This window comes from Limanda limanda, chromosome 12 (genome assembly GCF_963576545.1).
Source record: "Limanda limanda chromosome 12, fLimLim1.1, whole genome shotgun sequence".
Taxonomy (NCBI): Eukaryota; Metazoa; Chordata; class Actinopteri; order Pleuronectiformes; family Pleuronectidae; genus Limanda; species Limanda limanda.
Genome location: NC_083647.1, coordinates 12,653,510 through 12,677,682, shown reverse-complemented (window position 1 = coordinate 12,677,682; position 24,173 = coordinate 12,653,510). Strand labels below are relative to the sequence as shown.

The window sequence follows — 24,173 nt, the reverse complement described above, 5'->3', positions numbered from 1 at the left end:
TACAGTCTGTAACCCTCACAATCTGTTATACTGACAGTCTGTGACACTGAGTCTGTAACACTGACACTGACAGTCTGTAACACTGAGTCTGTAACACTGAGAGTCTGTCGCCTGGCACTGACAGTCTGGGTCTGTAGCTCTGTCTCTGTTGCTGAGGCGGGATGTTGTTGCAGATGCGTCACAGCGAGACGGAGCCTCCTGATTGGCCGACCCACAGGGCGGAAGTGCGGTGTCCCAGCTGTGCAGCTGAAAAACAAAACAAGACAAGCTTCGACTGGTGAGTTCACGGACTCTGTGGTTTCTGTCTGTCCCCGTTCAACGTTACGATCGTTGCTGTGCAACATCCACACGTATATCACACAGTGTGTCGCCGGCTGTGCACAGCTGAGATGTGTGTGTGTGTGTGTTGATGTGTGTTGATGTGTGTCCTTGTGTCGAGCTCACGTGTGAGTTGTTATGTAACAGTCTGCACTGAGCATGGACACACACCAGCCTCTGCTATTGTTTAGCCTCTGATGCTCCGTAGCCTCCCGGCTGTTAGCTTAGCCGCTAATAAAGATGCTATGAGCGCTGATGTGAATCCATTTTACACAGTGACAACACACAGCCCAGTGTGTTATGATGCTGCCTAGAGGGAAAGCAGCTTGGTCATATCCTTATACGCAGAAGAGCATAGAGCTAATGTAGCTGTGGTGTTTCCTGTGTCATGGCCAAATGTAACTGATGCTGCACTGACCGTTGGACGCGATCTGCCTTCACGTATTTCCACTGGTTTTACATGTGACTACAATTCACCTGTTCAAAGAGAAGAGGCAGAGATATTCTCAGACAGGGAATGTTTTCAGTAATGTCAAGACCACATCAGGTCTTTCCTGGCCATCAATAAAAATAAAAATAAATACAATTTTTTTTTTTATAATCAAACCTTTTAATCTTGCTTTTTAATTCAGCCTGATTCTGTTTATGGTTCATTCAATGTCTTTTGTTTTCGAAGTTACTTTAATATTGTGTGTCCATTATTCCATCTTTACCATGCACTGTTTTTACACTAATAATAATACCTTTATGTATATAGTATGTTTCTAACCAGCCGTTACAGAGAGCTTCACAAAGACGACAAATGAAAACAACACTGCAAAATATTAAAAGACAAAAGCCAGATAATACAATGTCATTTAAAATCCAAGTCAGCACATGATATATTACAAAATCTAAAATCAAAGACTGCAGTTATTGTAATGCAACATAGTTTAAAGGTAATGGCAAGAGAAAATGCTCAAAGAAAAAAGGGATGATGTTTTACTTTCTTTTTATCAATACTTGAAGCGCTTTAACTAAACTCCTGTTAGTTTTACGGGCTATATGAATAAATCTGACTTCACTTGACATTGCATTGTCAGTTTTTTCAATCCTCCCTCTTCTGTTATAACCCCACCTAACAGTTTTCAGGAAATTCTCTTAGATCCCGCATCCTCTGTTTGAGATACCAAACCATTTCACAGCGCTGCATTTGGGACAATCAGCTTTCTCTGTAACAGTCACAAATCAATGGAACAACCTGTCGGGGGATGTGAGGTGCTGCAGCTCCATCAGCACTTTCAAAACAAACTCAGAAAGTCTCTTAGAAGCTGCTCAGCTCTGCACTCACAGAGTTTATTGTTCTATCAAATGGAATGGATCACTTGCTTTTATTTGACAAGTACATGTGCTATTGTGTTGTTTCTCCTCTGCACTGCTTGTTATTGTGCTGTTTCTTTGTTCTAACAAGGGGAAACAGATGCATTTGGGGTTGTGGCTTTTAACTGGTACAGTGCGAGACATGTTGACATTTATACTTGAGCTGCACACTGTCCCTTTTAAATAGAAAACTAAACTAGAAGGACACTCAGTAGAGCACATACCTCCACTAAGGCCCTTTTAAAACCTAATTTAAATTCACTAGATTTTTATTACTGGTTTTTATCAAATTGCACAAACTCATAAATATCACATATGACATCACAAATATCATGACACTGAGAAATAAAGGGAAAATGTTGAAAAGTGCCCCATCATAAATTTAAAGAAAGCGCCAAATTTGAATGGGTTCTTCGCTCACAGATACCACGCCCTTCAACCAAATTTTGTGGTAATCTGTTCTGTAGTTTTTACATAATTGGCTCACAAACATACAAACCAACAAACAACCAAAACATCATCACCTCTGTAGCAGAGGTAGTAGATATGTAAAGTGATGTTATGGCTTTGCGTGGGTTTATTTTTTGCTCGGCAACTTCGGAACCATAAAACCAAAATGGTTCATGGAGGGACAATAGGGATGTCAATGCTATGTAATTATATATTACGATATTTTTGGTGGAATCGAAAATAAGAAACTATATTGATAAAATAACTACATGGAAATATCACCTTTTGGCAAATCCAGGTAATTAACAGCCTGAACGATCAAGGTGATCCATCAATGCAGTGATGGAATTCCTGCAAATCTATAAATTATCAGTCATAATTTGTAACACTGTTTTATATCAAGCAGACCAGAGGACCTATCTTCCCTACTTATATCTATTGCAGTTTATTTTAATGAACCATCTTCCACAGTTTTAAGTCTTTGTCACCTCTAAACTTTCCTCTGTCTCCTCTTCAGCACTATGATGGATGAGCTCGTGCAGGACCTGGTGTCTGCACTGGAGCAGTCCTCGGAGCAGAGTAAACTCGGGGAGCTGTGGGAGGAAATGGTCCTCAGTCCGCTGCAGCAGCGCCGTCAGATCCGCCGCCGCCGAGTCCGCAAGCGCTGCCGCGAGTCGGCGCTCTATTCGACGCAGCACAGACGTTGCTGGATTGAGGCCTCGGAGTCCAGCTTGGATGAGGCCAAACAGTACAGGCAGAACTCTTCCTCAGCCATCGCTGCCTCTGTGGCCAACTGCAGCGACTCTGACGACCTGACTTCAACCAACCAGTGGCACTCCATCATGAGAGGCCCGGCCAGGACGAGGCAGCCCTCCTGGCCCGAGTCCGACTCCTTCACTGAGAACAGTACGGGACGGCCGCTCAGGAGGCGCAGGAAGGTCAAGCGTGTGACCCCAGGCGTCACGGTCAGGCTGCAGCAGAAGTTGAACGTTTCTGGTGTGGACGGGAAGCGGAGGTTCAGGTCGTCCAGGATGCAGCAGCTGTCAGGATCGAAGAAGAGGTCTGGTGGTTGGATGGGAGCGGACCGACATGCCGAGGGAGCCAGGCTGATGGGGAAAGAATGCTGGAAGAGGAAGATGGTCAAGGAACACGGAGATGGTGCAGACGAACACATGTCTGAAGGGTAATAGATTGTTCTTGTTTTGATTTTCCTTTCGAATTGAACCTCACCCTTTCATTCATTACAATGACGTAGAGGCAGGTCCCAATCTGGCTTCCATTAAGAAAGAAAAGCAAGGTCCCCTATTTAAGGAATATTCAGCATTTCCAGTTTTCGGTACCTTTCATTTAACTTTTTCTGCAACAAGCCAAATGTTAACCCTGTCAGTGTTTAATGAGTCAAGATTAAAACCATAGTGAAAAAAGGAGCTCAAACCCCCGAAAGCCCTTTTTTACCCTTTGAATGGAAAGTTACCAAGGCAGTTAAACCCATAACATAAAAGTCATGGGCATAACTACTATCAGACAGAAGCAATTAAACACGGCGACATTTAAGATGATCTATGCTGCCTCCCTTCATCGAGCCAGTTGTCAATATTCAGCGTGTCCTCAACTTAACCAAAAAAATGTATCACAATCATGCCACTCCACTTTAAAGTATTGAGTTGACATTAAAAATGAATGATAGAGTCTCTTCATCCTCATCTCCTATAGCTGGAATGATCACCAGGGAAGGATCTTTGATAGTTATGCCTCCGGGCATCTGCCAGCTCATTATTTCCTTTCGAGAAATATTGTCACAAATAAATAAGTGACTTGGTGTGGTATTGATTTGCTTTGAAATGAATTCCTGTCCTGGGCTGGGTAATTAAAGCTGAGCCTGTCCCAGTGTCCCAGAGTGCAACCTCCTGTGTCCATTTTATTTAGCCAATCTAAATGTGGCTGTAACTGGCAGCAGAGAGCACATTATATTATCACAGTGCAGTGGTTATTACAGTGTGGTACGGAAACACAGGACGAAATTCTGACAATGAATTAAGGATCATAATAGAGACTTAGTGAGCACAGATAGTTTAGATGCATAGGAAAACTCCTCATTATGCACCATCACTGTCAAAATTGCACATTGCATTGGGGGACTGTTTGCAGAATACAGCAGCTGTTTAACATTACAACATAGATGCAACATGTTGGACTCTGTGGAAGAGAAGCCGCCCCTAATATGTGATATTTCAATTCAAGGTCCATGATCTATACCGCTTATCATTTGAGGGTCTTAGGGGGATGAGTCACTTGTCCTTAAGCATTTTTTAATTAAGTCTACATAATACTTAAAGTAGATTAAATGAAATATGATATTTTTTCTTCTCCACTAGATTAAAGAACTGTTGTAGTCAATTAGTTAGTTTTCATACAGCACGTATAGTCAACCAATCAGAAAATATCTCAGTGTTATAAACTACCCATCATTATATAAAGTATATAACATTTCAAGTCAAACAGATGCTACTTTAGAATATATACAATGCAGCTTAATGCCTCAGTAATGATCATCCAGTGATATAATACTATAACAACAGTGTAGAATGTGTTATGTTGGCTAATAGGTGCTTGTACTTTGGAAACTTTAAGTACATTTTGATGCAAATACCTGAAGTTACTTAGCGCTAGATATGAATGCAGGACTCATCATGCAAAATTTTTACCTTTTGTAACTGTTTTCTTCCATTGTGCAAAATATTTGAGGGCATTATTTAGTGCAATAATTTTACACTCAGAATTTGGACAAAATGGTGTATAGGAAAAAAAGTGCACTTTACAGTAAATTGGGACTTAGATCATTGAGTACTTCAAGGTCAAATCCACATAAAAAATTCCTATGATGGGAAAAACAGAGGAGGAGAGAACCAAGATTTCTTTTTTTGGGTGTTCCGTTTTTCCCATTTTAATGACGATAATATTAAGCAGAATTTATATTTCACAATGTAAAAATTGTGTCGTTGCCATTAAATGCATCACATTAGTGAGTATGAGTAGATATATAATCATTTTTGTTATAGAGTTGCTCATGCTATAGTTTTTTCAAGCATTGGAGTTCCCACTCCTGAAGCCCTGTCCTGCTCTTGCACAGTAAATCTCCTCGCTGATCTGATTATCTGTTGATCGTATAAAAAATGTGAGAAGAAGACATTTGAGGTAACCAGTAATGGGACAGACAGAAGGCTTTACATCTTCTGGTTTCATTTGTGCTGACCTCCCTAGCCCCTAAACGGTACTTGTTTTCTTACTTTATGGAAAAATCAATAGCCGTTCTGACAGAAAACAGCTCCGGAGAAGAAATAAATGGGAACACCGTGGCACGCTGTCAATCATTTCTCACTTACACAACGCCGGCGCTCTTGATTGCTGCTCAGTAGACTGCCACACCGCACTGAGGCCTCGACAATCTAACGGTTAAGCCCTGGCGGAGGCAAAGGAAATGAACAAATGGCAGCAGTGATGAGGGGCTGACAGTCGTACAACAGCAGTATTTATACACACAGCGTATACGGCCCATTTCATGTCAGACACACATGCCATTGTTGAAATGTCCTTTGAAGCACTCCGATTTCTCCGGTCTCCATTCATTCCATTAACCTTTTTCATATGGAGTGTCTGGTCCCTGAAAACATGCCTCTCCTCAAGGTCACTCCCCCGATGTGCATACTGAGCGGAGCGTCGCCTTCAGCCACCCAAGTGCAATCGGAGCAGATGTTGGCGGCTCCAGTTGGGCTCCACATCCTTGATTAGACTTGGCCCAGCCTGCTGGCAGTGAGGCCACCTGACGCCCAGGCTGGCCCGGCAAGCAGGCCTCACCTGTGGATAGACGCTGTCCCGGCTCAGCCTCCCGTCTCCAGCTGGGTGCGACGTCTATCCCTCCGATGTTGACTCCAGTTCTCCCACCGGGAAAAACAAAGCTGCTGCGTTCGCTTCGCTTACCCTCCGCTTCATCACGCCGTCATTTATATTTTGAAAACTGTACAAGTAGTTTTTTCTTTTTCTTTTTAGGAAAGCAGTGCGGCATTTGCCGAAGTTAATTTTCATAAATCTCTGAGACTAATCCAATTACCGCAGCTCAGGGAGAGTGGGATAACCTTATAATCAGACACCCATGGAAGAGAGCATGGATTTGGGTTGGGGCGGCTTGTTTGAAGAGCCCACAGATCCATTGTTATCGGAGCTTTGCCCCCCTTCGCCTCTGCCTCTTCTTTATTCCTCTGCAGAATGAGCCCAGGCTCAATAAATGGCAGCTAGCCTGTAATCTCTGTGCAAACTGGTCTGCCTCTCTCAGGAGCTGAGGATTATATCCTAATGATTAGTGCTCATCTGGATACTGTGTTTAGCTTCACCTCCTTGGCTTGTGTGGAGACAATCGGGTCATGTGCAGAGTTAAGTTCGGCTCTAAAACACTGGAATGCAGTTTTTGTCTTTGCCCTTGCTTTTGTTTCACCATAGACACACACTATAATGACTAGTTAAGACGTATTAGTTTTATGGCGCCTAATCCAAAATAGAATATCTGACTTTTCACTCGGGGAACTGATATTTTGTGCACACTGCTTCCTGTAATTGAGCTCTCGTCACACACCGCAGTGATATGCGTTGGTTCTTTTCCCCCCGTGAGACAAAGTTTGCCCCAAAATGTTTGTCAACTTTTCTTGTCAAAGGTCAATGCAGAAGAAAGAAGACGTGTTTCTTTTGGTCCCCATGAAAAATGGGGGTCTCAATTATTCATAGCATTAATTAGGCGGTACTTAATGGAAACGGTTTCGCGTCGGCCCTGTGCTGCTCCAAGCGACATCACATTACGCCTTTAATACAGATAAATACTTAATGGGTGTCTCTAATTAATTGTTTATACCTGTGATTCTTTTTCAAACTTTGCACAGAGTCCCTCCAGTAAGAGGGAGACCCATTCGTTATACTAGGAAAATGGCGGAAGACGCCATACTGCTGGTAGTCAATCATCAGAGGGAAGTTCACTGCTTATTGTAGATCTCATGGCTGGGTCCTCTGCTGAGTCTGGAGCACTGCTGCCTGCTCCAGATGCCAGCCAACGTGTCCAGAGTTTGGGTACGGCAGAGGAGAGGCCTTGGGGAGTCAGTCTGGGGAGAGGGCTGAGGGGGGTTCGACGGGGGTAGAGGGGGTGGAGGGAGAGTCCAGGGTCTCTCGGCGAGCCCAGACATCTTCCAGATTCCCCGGAGAGGCCCGCTCCCTCTCACATCTGCTTCTCGTGGTCGTGAGGGGAGATGATGCAGGACCATCTGGCCCGGGAAGACGCACAGGCTGGACGGACGTTTTTTCTGATCCCGCCATAACTGACAGGCCGCTGCAATATGGCAAAGCACCGTATCAGCGCATATCTGACCCTGCAGCTTTCTCCTTTAAGCAAGGTCAGCGATGATTAACAGGAGGCTAATTGCTCCATCTCTTGCAGGAAAGAGTTGAATGGCACTTAGCTTTATGCAGCAGTGGTCTAATTGTGTAGTTGTGTGATTGTCTACAAATCAAGCCATCAACCAAAATCATCAATGTGTTATACATCTGTCAATACTTTGTGACTTTATGACCACAGCCACTCTCAGCTGCAAACCCAGCTGTTTCTGCACAGGACAGATCGGTCACAAATTTATAATTTAACTGTTATCTGCTCTCTGTTATCTTAACTCTGCCACATTTACAGAAATGTTGGTAAATCCACATTTTCTTAAAATGTACATAATAAAAGAGGTCAGTAATATCCCAAAACAGCCAGGTATTGTGGTGTTTATCAAATGTTAACTCAACAGGAACAAATTACGAGTAGAGCCACATCGGAAAAAATTATATTTCCTCCAAGTCAGTTCAGTTCTTGCCTTAGAATAAACTCAGATTCTGACAGAATCCTTTCAAAGTCCTGATAATTATGATAATGTGGAGAAAGATGTATTAAGTAATTTGTTATTTATGAAACTCATACTGAAGACTAATTTAACAATATGCTCCACCTTCCTCATTTTAAAGCAGGCGACAGGCAGATCCTCTGATATCCCACCTACAGGTCTTTAGTTGGGTACTATTTTCACGTGTGGATTAAGACACATTCATGAGGTGCTGTATGACTCACTTAACTAATGAAGAACCACATTGTATGGGTATGACCTATTCTTTGAACTAAGTGGCTTTCAGAAAAGTGCCTTAGGAAATAGAAAAATATTTATTAGCATTTAAATACATTTGTTATGTTTCTTTAAAGTAAGCAGTGACGGCAGGGTGATAACTTGCTACATGTTCAGCAGAAATCCTTTTTCGAGCTCTCGTCCCTCCACCCTCATCCCTCCCATCCCTCCCTGACCCCCCCTCTGTGACCTTGGAGTGTCTGGAGGATCCAGTCCAAGGTGGCTGAGGTGTGAGAAAGGCAGAGAAACCCAGGGTGGTCTGGGTGAGCGGAGGGGGCACAGAGGGTGTGGAGGGGAGTGTAACTGTGGGGTTGCCTGGGGGCGTTGAGAGCAGCGGCGACGGAGCAGGCTAGGCAATAAGAGGTGGCAGCCCACACAGCAGATGTTGGCCAGTTGTTGTGCGGAAGCAGCACGTCTGTGGGTCGCTCTGCGTGTGGGGCACACCCAGAGGGAGGGGCGGGCAGGGGAATGTGTTTCGCTCTCCTGTCATCCTCCACAACGCAGGCCAGATTAGATTGGAGCTGACAGCGGAGGATATTCAATTAGATTGTGCATGTCACTCAGTGGCTTCGATCAGAGTCTCTCCTCATGCCTTTGTGTTTGCTATCGCAACCAGGGAGAACACAGCACGCTCTGTCTTTTTGTGTCATTTCCATTTATGTCGACCTCTAGCTCCGGACTTCTTCATTATTTCCATTATTGAATGCTACACGTGAAATATTGACATCAGAAGGGGCATGTAAATTTCTGATTTACATTGTTCCCCTTTCAGATGCTGTAACATTGTCCGACCTAAAGAACCCATCAGGTTTGAGAGGACAAATCTAAACAGGGTCCTCCGTCATCAAGTGTCATCGATATTAAAGGAAGAGGTCGACTGCGCTCGTTTACATGTGACGTTTGTATGTTCTTCTTCTTTGCAGGGAAACCAGCAGTACCTGCAGCAGTGACCCCGGCCTCTTCACCAATGATGAAGGAAGACAAGGTATTAAAAATAATCACTTTTAACTCACACCGAAGCTACTTCATCACTGTAATTAAAACCAGTAAGTCAAACAGCTAATTGCATCTTGAGTACTTAGATCTCAGAGACTTTCTTTCTTTTCTTTATCGACTAAAGAAAAGATGAGACGTCCTCAGATATGGACAATAATACCCTCCTCGACTCTGAGGGAATGCTGGGGCTAGAGAGGGAGGTTTTTCGATACAATGGGCCGGGTACTGGGCACCCAGGCGACTCTAATAAGACGTTGTCATGTCGTGTTAATGAGCGCTGAAGCCTTTGCTAATCTCATTAGCCGTGGCGGGGCCAGGCGGCCTCTGATTTAACAGTTGTCACTACACCTTGACTGTGAGAGGCATGGTTCCTGCGTGCGCTTTGCTGACTGACAGGTCTGAGAAGAGCTGGCTGTGGTTAAAAGAGCTCCCACTTCATCAGTTTTTGCCTCCGCCGTTTTACCGCGGTGGGGATTTGGACTCCAGCGTTTGAACGAAGGCTGCAGTGGCACTACGGAGGTGAATGGGCGTGTGTTTGGTGGCACTGCAGACCTAAGTGGAGCTTCCAGTGGGTTAGGAGAGGCACTACGGCACCGTTTTTCAATTTGGAAATTCTGGTGTACGTTTGGTAAAAATATGATGGTTGCCGCGGTGATAGCTTCGCTCACGCCGCATCTTCTGCTCTCCCCTTGTGTGTAGGCGATGACGAGCAGAGTGACTGGATGTTCGAGGGGGAGTGCGGAGCTGGGACTGGCGTTTCCAGCTTGTTGCCCAGCTGGGACTCAGATAACCAGCTTTCCCTCGAGGATAACCTCCCACCAGCGACCTTCCTGCAACCAGCACGGCCTTCTCGGAGAGGTAATGCTGGATCATTTAGTCTTTTAGACACAAAACATCAGTCCTGGAAAGACAACTGTTTAATGTTTACATGTACTCTACTCCAAAGTTTGCTTTAATGCTGTGAACCTCTCTGACCTGGTTGGGCTAACTAGCACCGGCCTTTCCACTGTCTCCAGGGTCAAATAGACCTTAATCTATTTTAATTATTATTATTATTAAATAAATAACGTGTTCCTTGCTTTCTCTATTTTTCTATTATAATTTTTTTTTCTGACTGTTATCTTCTGATCACTTTGCTTAACAGGAATATAAATGTATTTTTGCAGGGTATCGTTCACGTCTTAAACAGTTGCCTGCCTCTGCTGCCTGCTGCATCAGGAAGGACAGGCGGAGGATTCCCAGCAAGGTTAAAGCAAACTTGCATCTTTTCACTCAAGATGATTCAATACAAAATACATTTAATGTTTGTCTCTCACTGTGTCTGTTTCCAATGTGTTGAACAGGGCAACAGGATGCCAGTGTTTGTAGAGAGGCTGAGACATTTCTCCCCAAGTCCCTACCAGAGAGAGTAAGATTGACTCTTTTACTAAATCTATTTCCATTATTGTTTTGTGTCCAATCATTCAACTTATCATAATGTTTCCTTTCAGCTTTTGGCTTCCACCTGTTGGAAAACGAGACCGAAGCCAGGTATGTTACAATATCTTTTTCCAAGCCTTATTTTCTTTCTGACCGATTGACTCTGATTTCAAAATCTAAATGTTATTGCTACTTTCAATTTCCAGTTGAATCCTTTGTGCCCATTACCCGTGTGTCCTATTGACATGATGTCAGAGAGCTCCCACCTCAGATGTTCCTCCTCAATCTGCACAAACAGGTAGTTGATGCCACGTTAAATAAAGCCTCTCAAGGGCCTATTGGAAACACCGGTCGTACAATCAAAGCTCAATATATTGAGAAGGTCTGTGGCTCAGTCACTTAAATCAAACACAGCTTAGGTCACTGTTTAGGAAAATAATCTATGTTAAAATTAGGCCTCAGAGACGAGAGGTTTCCAAAATCTGCTCCTCTATTAGAGGTGTATCAGAGGAAAACACACACACACACACACACACACACACACACACACACACACACACACGTTTATTGTAAGTTGTGTTTGTGTAAATTTGGGAATTCAGTGCATGTTTTACCGCTAAAATATTTCTGTTGCAAATACACTAGAGAACTATTTAATATTTAATACATGCATACTTGATGCAGGCTATTTGCTGTGGTGTATTATACACACAGATCCACACAAATTATAAATGTCCACATTCATCCGAACCGTATGTGTTGACATTGGATTTACTTCCCCCTTCCTCCTATAGTTCTATGTAAATAAATATGATAACTGCTGAACAAGCCTTTTTCCCCACACGTATATTTATTTATATACATATATACACACACATGCATGTAAACATAAACCCTTATGTGAAGTGGTAACTCTTAAGAGTTAAAAGTTACAAAACACAGAAGTGACCATAAAGCCTTGTTATTACACCAAATGAAACAAATATGCAACATATTTTATATATATGATATGCACTGTTTATATATATTTTTTGCTTTACCTGCCAAAAAGTCATCCACAAACACACACAAAGTACTGATGTCACAGAACCAAAAGAGGTCTATATCTCTGTTAGACCTCTTTATTAAATTAAATAAACTATTACATTTATTTGGAAGCGTTTGAGCATATATAAAAATCAATTATATTTCACCATGTTGTGAGAAATAATGTGTAATTTTTCACCCATGTCATCAGTACAGAAGCCCATTGGTCCGTACAGGAGCCTGTTGTTAGTGTTGTGGTGAATCCTGGCCCTCAGTCTGAGCTGAAGTGACAGCAGACGGCTACAGTTGGATGCAGGATGATTTCAAGTCAATAGTTTTCAAGGTCACTGTTCCCAAATAGAGAAATACCGTGTGTTGAAGTCGTAGTTGTAATGCAGATTCAAATCCCTGCATTTCTGGGACTGCACAGAAACATTTTTTTTTTTTAAAAAGGGGGATTTATCCAAAAGATGTTTGTCAAAGCATCACATGGCTCCCAGTCATCCCTGCAACCGATGGATCTGGATGGGGGACTTTGGGGGGGACTATAGAGGAGCCGAGCAGCCCCCTCGGCCTGGAGACTGTGGGTCTCCTCATTGTATTGTTTCCACTCTGCCTATTTATGGTGCATTCTTAATTTTGTCTCACACACACACACACACACTCTTTCTGCCCGCGCTCTCTGGGGTTATTTCACAGAGCGCTCCAGCACTCCTTGATGAGGGGCAAAAACACGACGGCTATGAAAAGCCCCCGACTTCTTAGGGCTTTCTTTTTCTAAACTGGCCCTTTCTTCTCCACCTGAAAGGTTCCTTCAGATTCCAGTTTGAGGCATTGTGAATACTAATTTCTCTCTATTAAAAAGCCCTCATATCCCTGCCATGCTCTCATTTGAATGGCGGACTCAGGGGAGACCTCTTAATTCCTTTATAGTGGGATTCAAGACCCTTCACTTCAAAAAGTATAAATCATACTCCCAAATGAACGAGGGAGAGAGGGGGGGGATTGACGAGAGGGGCTTCTGATGTGTCCCGTTGGAAGGCACCAGCTGAATCTATCTCCCAAAGCTGCTCAAATCCACTCTCCGGTGAGAGACGGCTGCTCCGTCCTCACGACCCGGCTCCACGCACACTTACGTCCTTTTAACTTCCTCCGAATTGCGCCCGTACACAAACACAACACCAGACAATTAGAAACTGTCACTATGCATGACAATGAGAAAACGCTGCAGCTGCTCCGAACCAAACTTTTGAATGTCCACTCTTGATTTCACTTCACTACATTTTCATTTCTTTTTCAACGTCTCGCCCGTGTGATCGATTCCCGGCGCTGAGCTCCCCATACATCTGACTTTTCTTTGTTTCCAAACACCCTTGAGAGCAAAGTGTTTTCTCTGGTGGCGGCCGAGTGTAAACATTAATCTTGCGCCGCGGCCAGGTTGAAATGATACTGTATTAATAAAAGCTGTCATCTCCCGTTTGCCGCGGCTTGACGGCGACAATCAGAGATTTGATGTTAAGTGATAAAGGCTGTGTGAGGTTGCATGCTGTTTATCCCGGTATTGGCGCGTGCCGGGGGAGCAATGCTTTGTGGGATTTGGCCGTAATGCTCCGGGTACGGCGGCCACGTTAAAATGCATAACCGCCTCCCACCTGAACCGGGCGGCAGCAGCTTTTATCTATTGACTTATTTATTTCTAAATGACACTTGTGCTGGGAGATAAATCATAGTCTTACGCCACTCCCTTTCCCAGTTTTCATTTTAATTGTGAGATCTCGGTGTCAGCAGTTAGTATATTGGTGTGAGTGGCCTATTGATTATTGATTTGGAGCCATCGATTATGTTCCCTGGAGACCCTAATCCTTTCTGATTCATTTGAATACCTCTATTAATCTTGAGATCCTCCTCACACCTGAAGCACCATGTACCCTAATGAAAATAGATGGCCATTTTGTAACCGCAGCTCCTCACTCCCCTTTTGATTTATTATATTTAATTGATATATTTGCTTTTGGATGTGGGCGCCAAAATTACAATTGACCCTGTGTCAGTGCCGTTTTACTTTCTACCCTATAGGGACAGCGCTGCATTTAAGTGTCTCATATGACCTGAAAAAAATCTATCTGGAGGACTTTTCTCTCCCTGTGTCCTTGTGTCTTTGTTCGAATTTAGTTGTTGTTTCGCATCGTCTTCATTACACATTACTTGCTTCTTCATTGCTCATTGCCTCCAAGTCAATCTTTGTTTTCTCATCACACTTTCTGTAAATTTGGGGAGAAAAACAACAGGCCGACATCTGTCACGCTGTGAAAGCTGATGAAGTAACAGATGTTAAATAATAAAAAACGGTGTTGTGCCTTTTTTTTACCGCTTCTTTCACTTTTTACACCGAGCCATGTAACATGCTTATTAAAATCCTTTAGGTTCTGCTCTGAGATGAATGGTGCTGTTTTGTCTTGGTTAATGATCCAGCTGATGGTATTCTCATGTTTGATTAACATTATGCCGAGCGTCTCGTGGGCTCCTGGTGCCCCCCCATGAGCCTTCGGCGGCACGGGGGGGGGCCCTCATCTCCCTCCAGGCGGCCAGGGGCCCCGGGAGTGCCTCGGCTGCCCTGTAATGAGGGGAGAGACGGAGGGATGGACCTCCACACATTAAGACCGAATGCATCAGTGTATTACGTTTAATACCGCGGGCGTGCCTCGTGAAATAATGCGACGTTTAAACGCCGATCGATTTTGGAATTAAAAAGTTAGTTTGCAAAGATTTACTGTGGGGAGTTCAATGCCTGAGCTTTTTATCAGGGGCGCAAATGGCTGGTTATGTGCTATCCGACAGAGGTACGATTGAGGGATCGATAGGCACGTGATTTACTAACTGGAGTACAGCTAATCAATAAGTATAAAAGTAAATGAAATATGCATTACTGGGATTTTATTAGAGAGGGGTAGCAGCGAGAGAATAACGGTCAGGCCATTTATTTTTATATCTATTGATTATACAACATAGAGACTTCGCTCAAAGCGTGGCCTGCACTCGACAGCTCTCGACACCCCGCGCCTGCACACCCGTCCTGTGATTTATGGGTGTTGAGGTCATGGAACATGCTGCCTGTTAAAAGGCTGCCCTGACAGGGTCTTATTGTAGCATGTGCCGGTTAGGGCTGGTGAGCTTTATGTAGCCCGCAGCCTGGGATGAGCCGTGCTGCTGGTTAACAAGGAGCTGTCTCCTGTGGGCTCCTCTGTTGTTCTGCGATCTGCCAGGATTTGAACTTTGACAGGTTTTGTTTAGATGCATTTTCAAACAGTGTGACATTGTCCTTAAATCCTCTCTGAGATGCTCTGTAGTTGATTATAACAAGCACAATATGCCGGATTTTATCTTGAGTTTTTGGGTCTGTTTAGCTCCCTCACACACACACACACACACACACACACGCACACACACACACACACACACACACACACACAAATCACTCCTCCCATGCACAAACGTACACCCCACCCCCCCACCCATGTATCGGACCTTGACCTTAACTTTACATCTTTACATCTTGCAGTAAGCTGGGGGGGATGGGGGTTGCGGGGGGGGTTCCTATCTCAAGGCTCTTGAAATATGACACAGGCGGCACAGAGCAGGTGTAATTTGTTTACGTGCACTCTGCAGTGACTCAGCCACATGCACCCCCGGCCCCTCTGCTCCTTGTTGAAAACCGGGAATTAATGAAGAAAAATTAAGATGTGGCCAAAAAGAAGCCAGAGCACCGAGGCTAACGGCGTTTACAAATGTGCTGTGCTTGCATTTATTGACCTCCTGTGAAATTACACATTTTTACATGTATGTTTGGTGGGAGGGAGCTACTTCATCATATCTGTGTGTAACATTTGCTCTGCATGTGTGTGTGTGTGTGTGTGTCCCCTCCTCCCGCTCTGCAGGCAGACTAACCTCACCTCAGGATTGTCACGCTCAGGAGACTTCATGAGGAGGAGGAGGGAAACAGGAGCTTCACCCATCGCAACATCAGGTGACACCCTCCACACACACTGATCAAACCTGCAGATTGGAAATGTGACGCATCTCTTAAGAAAGAGCTGCAGGGTGTCATTCCTGAAGTGGAAACGCTCGTAAAGCTTTGCATGTTTATTTGCTGCAGGTGCAAAGGCTCTGAGGATGTTGGTACTAGAGTGCATAGGGTACCTTGTCATATACAGACATAAATATAAACATTTTGTTTTGTTATAGGCTGATTTTAGCCCTGAGGAAACTTTGGGCACTTGACTATACGCTTCTGCATCGTTGTGTCATTCTTAACATAGGTCTTTGCACAGTATTTGCACACGTACACAGCCTTTCCTTCTACATTGGATGGGGTGAAATGTCTCCACACATGAGATAGTGCACGTGGCATTGTTCTGTAGAATAAGATGAGAAAAAAGTTTGTTAAAAAACACTAATGCAATGCCAGAGATATAAATAGTTAGCCAAACAATTGGAATCGTCTGTAAACATATTTTACAATTGATGGATAAATGAATAGAAATAGGCTAGATGAACAGATGAACAATCCTCAATCAGCATGCTAATATATTTTCCCCAGTAATATCATGGAAACAGTAGCCCTGTGTGTTTGTGCTGTAGTGTGCAGGATGCTGGGAATTATCTGTGCATGTGATGGAAGAATGCACAGTGGAGGGTTGAAACTCAACGTGCAGTGTGTGCTGCATTCCATACATCTTTAAAATAGAGTTTTGAATGATGTTTTTATTGTTCAGCGTTTACTTTGCGTATTTTTTTTTTTTTCAAAGTTCCCAAGCTTGACTTCCCATGGAAACTTTCCTCCCCTTTGCAGCCCTAGTTGGTACACAACTTTGGTTCCAGCTGAGATATCTCCACAATGTTTACATAGATAATCATGAATTTGTTTGCATTCACTTGTGGTGTTTCAGTTTTTTGTTTCCAAACCAACCCGATGGGCTCAGGTCAGGTATCTGCACTCTAGTCCAGACAATGAATTCTTATGACTTGGGTGATCCACTGACTTTTTGACCATCAGGTCAAACAACAACTTTAACGAAATGTTACTTCCTTTCATCCTCAGCTGTTCCTGGGTGTTAAGTGCTTTAGAAAATGTTAGCATGCCCCCACACTAAACTAAGGACCTGTAAACATTACACCTGCTTAACATCCGCGTGTTATGATTGTTATTGAACATGTTCGCAGGGTGAACACAGCTTTAAGCTCTTAGACTTCTTATACTCTTATAGATTGTGCCTAATTCCACCAAATTTGGCAAATGTAAAATACGTGGTGCTTCAGAGGAGGTGTGCAGTCAGAAGGAGAAGTGTGTTGTGGAGTTCATCCTGTCGGGGGTGGCATCCAGCAGCAGCCGACGGGTTTTGTTTGGACCAGTGGAGCTGCCTTATTTCATTAGACTGATGGCTCGGGGCCTCGTGTCTTTGCTGGATTGAAATCTGAATTGGTTTGTCCACCTCTTCTTCTGCGTCCCCTTCTCCGTGCTTTCACTCCTGCCGCCGCTGTTTGTCATTTAAATAACAAATGCCGGTGGTTCCTTGATTTAGTGAGGGGTGCAAGCCTCTGATGTATATTAATATTGCCACACAGTGTGCCGTACCGAGGTCCATCATTCATTTGGATAAAAGAGGTGGAATTTAAAAACAGCCAATGCTTTACTTGGATACAGATTGCATCCATTTATTGCACTGAGTGATGGACCAGCCCACAGTTCTGTCCTTCACCTCCCCAGCGCTGAACCACTTCCCATAAAAGTAAAAAAGGATTCACCCCTGACCCTTGAGGACCCTTCATATTCAACATGCGGAACGAGGGGCATCCCTCAGCTTGTCGACAGTTAACAGACCCACCGTCTGTTGTAAAGGAAGAGAGAGGGGAAATGCATGTTTTGGAAACCGTAAATCGATTGTTTTCCAAAAAATAAATCAATTATTCTTGTTTTTTTTTTATTTATTTGCAAACTACAAATACAATAATCATAAGTAATGTGTAATTTAATGTTTTTTAACTGGATACAGTTGGAAAACTAGACCCTGATGGACACATCCCCCCCCCCAGCAACACAACAGAGTGTTTTCCTGCTTCTTGAGTCTAGTTCCCCCTGTCCACTGTGATTTATCATGCGTTCCATGTCGTCCAATGTCAGTTTCTGCAGCTGCAACTGCTCTATATAAATCTTTACCTTGGCAGCCTGCTGCAGCGCGTGTCTCTCCTCAGTAATCTCCCGGCCGCCAGGAGATGCACATTCACCCTGACAAGCTCTCACACTCTCTGTGTACAAATTTTGGTTCGTCGCCATCCTGACATAAATGTTGCCACGTGTGACATAAATGAGACAAAATCTGATTCAACACTTTGCCGAGCGGAGTTGTTCCTCGGTAAACATCTTGTTTGCATTGGGAGATGTCGCCTGGTGTTGCTCTCAGCGAACACGACAGCCGAGGCTTTGTTTGAGTTGGAAGTGGATTGTTGTATGTGTTAGTGGTTGATTTGAAACTCTGTAATCAGGAGTGAAAATGGTCTGCGTACGGAGGTGTCCTCCAGGGCTCCCGGGGGAATTACTCCACCGGTACCCAGCTGTTGCTTTGTCTGCCTTCTTTACCCTTTTAGCACTTCCACAGCGGTGCTGGAGCTGGCTGTGAAAAAAAACACACACCCCAACTTATCAAGTCCGGTTTCTGTTTGGATTAGATGACCACTCCATTTCTCAGCCTTAAATTGGCCATCTCCTAGTTTTCTCAGCACCATCAATCCAGGAATCCAACTCAATCCAACACATCTTCACTTGATATAGAACAAAGCATCCCAACTCTCTTTTTTATGTTATAAATAATAAACATTAATATTATTTATGTGTTATTTGGCTTGGCTTTTACCATAGTTTGCCATTTTTTTTAGGGAAAATGATTTGTATTTGGTCGATAATTGAATCTACACACTAATCACAGGTATGTGGAACATATCACTTGTGAACTGTTCATCATATCGGCTTAGAGGAAGTGCAGTGTTGAATTTGTTGTGATTGTAATATTGTTGTAATATAAAACAGGCAAATCAGTGATAGGCAGTCTGAGTTGAACAAGTCTTCGTCTTCGTCATCGGATAAATTACAGTAGTGGCCGACAACTGACCCGCTGGTTAAAAGTGCCCTGTCAGCACTAATATCTGTCCCGTTACATCATTTTAATAATTTTAATATTTCTATTTCACCATATCAGACTGACAGACATTCCCAGGTGCTGATCTTCATCATGACAAATACACACATAACATCGCTTCCTCTTTAGCAATTTGTCTGCCAAATGCTTTTTACTGAGCTGAATTATTGAGTTTTTATTTGAAATTTGATCTGGAGATTATTTTGATTTCTTAACACACCTCTGAAATAGTCGACATGCAATATATAAAAAAAGAGCACCAGTTAATTAAATCATTCAGTAATAAAGCGAATTTAGTTTCACTTTATGAAAAACATCAAAGCTGCATTTAAACAGCTCGTTCCAAATAAAAAATGTTTAGAACTGGCACTGCACGAGTTTTAGATTTCGTCACACATGTAATTGAATATATTCTAAGCGCTCTACAGTTTTGGGAGAATTATTTCTAAGGCAGAGATGAATCAGTACTTGTGAAGATCCTGATGGATTTTAATAGCCTTGGCTGGTCTCACACACAGACTAATTAAATATTGCCATTCTACCCCTCCCTCACTGTCTCCGCTGATGCCCTTCATCTTTATCTCTACAACAGGATGAAGGTAATAAACCCAAACTTGAACTTCCTCAGTGTTCTACATTTCAAAAAGAGTTTAAAGCAAATAAGTCGGGTTAAATGTGTTTTGATAAATCCTGCCCGACGTGCGTTATCTCTCCGTGCTGGTTAAGTGCCACACGGGGGGGGTGGGGTGCCCATGTGGAGGCCGGCCCGCCCCTCACTCAGCCCCCCCGCCTCTCCTCTCCCCTTTGTCTTCATGTGTCTCCTTGCCCGAGCAAGATGGCTGCGTGACAGATCACCTGCGTCGGGGGGGCTGCCGTGTTCCTGCCCGGCGGTCCGGCCCCCCTCTCATTAATGCCCAGGTTGGTGCGAGGGGCCGTGTGGCAGCACAAGACAAATAACGCTACCACTCAGCCATCACTTCTGCTGACAGAAATGCAGCCCACCGCACTATTTCGCCCTCTCCGGCTCCACTCCGCACCCTGCCCGCGTCCTTCAAACCCCCCCGCCCCCCCCACATCTCCTCCGTCTCCACCTGCACCTGCCTGCGCTGGTCCACCAAACTTTCATGGTTTTTTTTTTTTTTTCGCCGTTGCTGGAGGCTCCTCGGAAGTCGATGTGGTGTAACCACAAAGCTGCTGCTTTTTCTAACTCACTCTAATTGTTTTCTGTTTGGTCTCCTCTGTGTGCGGAGACAGATTTGTTTCTAGCAGCCGAGTCTGTCAGGTGCTGCTTTACTCACTGGTGTGCAAACCTTCTCACCGGGAGGTCGGATTTTGAATGTCCTGTGTGTGAGTGCGTTTTTGCGTGTGTCTGTGTGTGTGTTGGTGTGTGAGTGCGTTTTTGTGCATGTGTGTGTGTGTATGTGTGTGTGTGTGCAAGCAAGTGAAAGGAAAGAGCGAGAGAGAGAGCAGTAGTGAGAAACACAAAGGCTAATCATTAAAGAGCTATTCAGCCCTGTTCATTTAAGTGTGGGAATCAGCAGGCCCATTACTGTCAATGTGTAATTAGCTGATTAATAAACAGGGGGAAGGGGTCTGCTCCAGGAAGGCCTGTAATGATTGTTTTTAGAGAGCATCACATGAGAGCTTATTAAGATGGTAAGATGGTTCCATTCAACCTCCCATTATCACCAACAACAAATGCGTGTAGTGTAATTCTGCCACAGTCCTCCCTTTTAATGTATCTGCATTTTAATAGATGTTATTTCATCAACAGTTTATTATTTACATTCATCATTTTTATTTTTCTCACACACATTAATAAACAGGGATAATAACAATTGAATGAGCTGTATATGAATGCTATTGTTTACCTACAAGGAGTCAGTAGAGGACACTAGTGCATATACTCCTGTACTCTTTCTATATGTTCTAGTGTAATACCAGCAACTTGTCAAATGTTAATTTAGTAAAATGCAATATATTGTTTATGATAAAACCAGTGGTTCCCACCCTTTTTGGCATATGACCCATTTTTTTCTTTTATGTCGTATATTAATCATCTCACAACCACTGGACTAAGCTGCCTAACTTTATACAGGTTCTAATAATAGCTGCAGTCCTAATTATCTCACAATTTCCTATATATAATACTATATCTGTAATGGGGCCAGGTTACAGCAGAAAAGGTATTTACAATTTCAGGGAGTAGGAGGCAAATATGAAGAGCATTTGTTTGATACTTCTGTATTTTACTAAAGGAAGATTTTGAAGGATTTCGACTTGTAATGCAGTATTTTCACTTAGTTTTTCAGTATTTGTATGTACATATATATAGCCATGAGCAATAATAATGGGACTTTCTTCATTCTTTATTTCCCAAAATGTGTAGAGCCTTCACTTATGTTTAAGGATTTAAATATGATATTAAAATATTCTTTTTTAATTTTCTCTCTCATTTAGTCACAAAACTTGTATACAGAGCTTCTCCTGCCTCTGACCTTAGCCTGTGACAGAGGCTCTGCCCTGTGTGTGTTGACACGCTCCCAGACTCAATGTTTTTCCAGCCATTTCTTTGTTTTCGGTCGAATATGAAAAACCCTCCGAGTTTTGATCGAGCCCTTTGACTGTGTTTAACCTGAGTGTTTGGGTTGAACCTCAGCAACGGTTAGTCATCGTTCCCTCAAGAAATATTAATCAATTATCTTGCCCGCCGGATCAGTTTGGGGAAGAAGTCATCTGGAAAGAGGCACAAGCAGATATAATGGGAACGAGCAAAAGCACATGCCAGTGAATGCTGTAATGCCTAATCCTTTGAGACAGCCCAGAGCCACAATGTCACTTCTAGTTCCCTTGTCCTCTGCTCTGGGACTGCCTCAAAAATGTCTTGTGTGACCGCCACTAACTTTTTTTTTTTCTTTTTTTGGGAGGGGTGGTGGCAGCGGGGGGGGGGGGGGGGGGGGATCAGAAAAGATTTATTTATCAACCCCGAAGTAGGAAAAGCAGGAGAGCATGTTAGGAAGCGCAATTGTTTTAGAGTTTCTCTTTCTTCTGAGGAAATTGGCCCCGTTTCTCCCTCAGATATCTTCACTTGTGTTGAGGAAAAGCTTTAAAGGTGAGTGAGAAGAGAAAAGAGGATCTTTAAAGAAGGAAAGAAGTCAGCGAGATGTGAACGTGTGATGAATGGAGTTAAAAACATACAGCGTCTTACAGCATAACCAGAGAGAAGAGAGTGGGGGGAGTTAAGCCATAGGAGCAGCACAGATTGGCCTTTTAATAACCATGTCCACAAGTTATATGGGGCCAAATTGGATTTGGCTCACTTGACCAAAACCTCATTAATATTTAACCCATTAGAAGAGGATTGCTTAAGGTTTTATTCCAATACACCTAAAACACAGAGAGATCCATGACTCATGGACCAAATCTAATTTTTATTTGAGGGGCATTGCATTGACAGGAAAATATGATTTATGTATCTTTTGCCTTTTTTTTTCTGTTGGGCTACATGTCCAGAATTTGATATGTGTTTGTCTTTGTCTCTGCAGCTAGCAACTCATTTCATAAGGATCACCAGAGAGAGGAGGCGCAGGGAGCCAGCAACACCTCCACCCCAGAGACGAGTGCAGCCGGTTCACAGACTGTCCTCTAGGGGCACCGTGGAGACACCTGGACGCCGGACACGAGCGTGCAAGAACTTGACAAAAGGAAATCTGTTGTGCCTGAGAATGGAACGTCTTCAGCTCCTCTCATTACACAAACTTAATGACAGAAAAAAGAAAAAAATACAAAGCCCATCATTAGTCTTCAAATCAGCATGTAACTGGGAGATCCAGTCTTTCCCACGTGGCAAATGTTAATGCAATCAAGCCTTGTTAAGTCTTCTCCTGGAGGAAGACGGCAGCTTCAAGGGGCTCCCGGCTCGACTCAACACCCGTCAGCCACTCCTGGTTCCATACTCGGCCTCCGGAACATTTGCCACCACACCAATCCAACCGATTTCTGTCCACTCTAGTAGCGCAGCGTTTCTCAGCAGGAACTCAGGGAGCATTGTCAGGTGAGGCTTAGTCTTCTGTACTTTTCGGAATCCAACGATGGCTGTGCAGCAGCACGTAGCGAGCTCGGAGACAGGAGAGCATCAGAATGTTTTGGCTGCCACACGCTGCTGCCGGGTTCAGAGAGGCCGACCGCCGGCAGAGAGCCGCACAAAGTACAGGCCTCCTATTAGCATGGATTTGAAAAAGCTACAGTTTGTACAAAGCTGCTCATTAGCACAACACAGAGGGAGTGTAGTCGCGGTCCTTGGAGGGGCCGCCTCTGTTCTCTGCGGCTCACCTTCCATATTCAAACCCTCTTACCCCCCCCCCCCCTTAAACGTATTTAAGTTCAAGGCCAGTTGCAGAGTCTGTTTGAACAGGCTGCTTTTCAGCGGCGGTGGAATCGCTGCTTTTTTTTCCGGAGCTGTGTGCAGAGTGGATGAGAGCCGGCAGAGAGGGGTTGGAGGGGCCCTTGCAGACACCAGAGGAGAGTTGTACACACTATTCTCACCTCCCTTGGGGGTTTACATTTCCCTGGCTCCTTTGGCATTAGATGCATTAAAATATCAAGTGCAGCAAACAGTGCGATCAAACACAGCAGTTCTCGCCAAGCTGGTAAACAAGTGGCATTTTCAGCAAAAGTGCATCTCTAAGTGAATATGGGAGGTAAACAATTCTAAAACATAACAAAAACGACCAAGTCATCTCTGCTGTTGTGTCCTGAGAAGGTACATTGCAGTGAAATGTCGACCTGACGAGCGACAGCAGAGTGAACTCGGTTGTTTAAAATATAATGAAGCCTATTTAACATCTTCTTCATGGCAGGAGGAACAGGTACACGCACTTTCTATAATGATTACAAGATATCTTTCTTAGTGAAATGAGCTGCATAATTATCCGATGGCTTCTCAGACGCTTCAAAGCCGCCTTTAAGTGAAGAATCGCATTTCCTCGAATGAGATTTGCCAATTAACGTGAGTTATACGTCTGCAATAATCCGTCTGAGAAGGCTTTATGTGATCATGTTGGCCAGGGATGACATTTATAAATGCTGTGTGTGCACACTCGTCTAAATGGACGCCTCACACACGGAGACACATCCTGCCACGGGAATCAGTCAAAGTGTTGAAGCAGCGAGCGCCCCCCCCCCCTGCACCCCCCAGAGTCCAGCAGCAGCCCGGGCC

The 24,173-nt window shown here is 43.8% G+C and overlaps 1 protein-coding gene across 1 annotated transcript; it reads left to right on the top strand.

Moving 5' to 3' along the window:
• Nucleotides 1-229: 229 nt before the first annotated feature.
• LOC133015401 (G patch domain-containing protein 2-like) lies at nt 230-23,306 on the top strand. Its single transcript, XM_061082588.1, has 10 exons — nt 230-277; nt 2,645-3,310; nt 9,248-9,309; nt 10,020-10,178; nt 10,487-10,566; nt 10,664-10,728; nt 10,811-10,850; nt 10,946-11,037; nt 15,701-15,789; nt 22,501-23,306. The coding sequence occupies exons 2-10, from the start codon at nt 2,649-2,651 to the stop codon at nt 22,602-22,604; spliced, it is 1,353 nt and encodes a 450-aa protein (XP_060938571.1). The 5' UTR covers nt 230-277; nt 2,645-2,648; the 3' UTR covers nt 22,605-23,306.
• The last annotated feature ends 867 nt before the right edge of the window (nt 23,307-24,173 follow it).

Coding starts and splice junctions, on each gene's coding strand:
- LOC133015401 (XM_061082588.1), top strand. CDS start 2,649: ATGATGGATGAGCTCGTGCAGGACCTGGTGTCTGCACTGGAGCAGTCC. Junction 10,179..10,486: donor AGCACGGCCTTCTCGGAGAG/GTAATGCTGGAT, acceptor GTATTTTTGCAG/GGTATCGTTCACGTCTTAAA. Junction 10,567..10,663: donor GGCGGAGGATTCCCAGCAAG/GTTAAAGCAAAC, acceptor TGTGTTGAACAG/GGCAACAGGATGCCAGTGTT.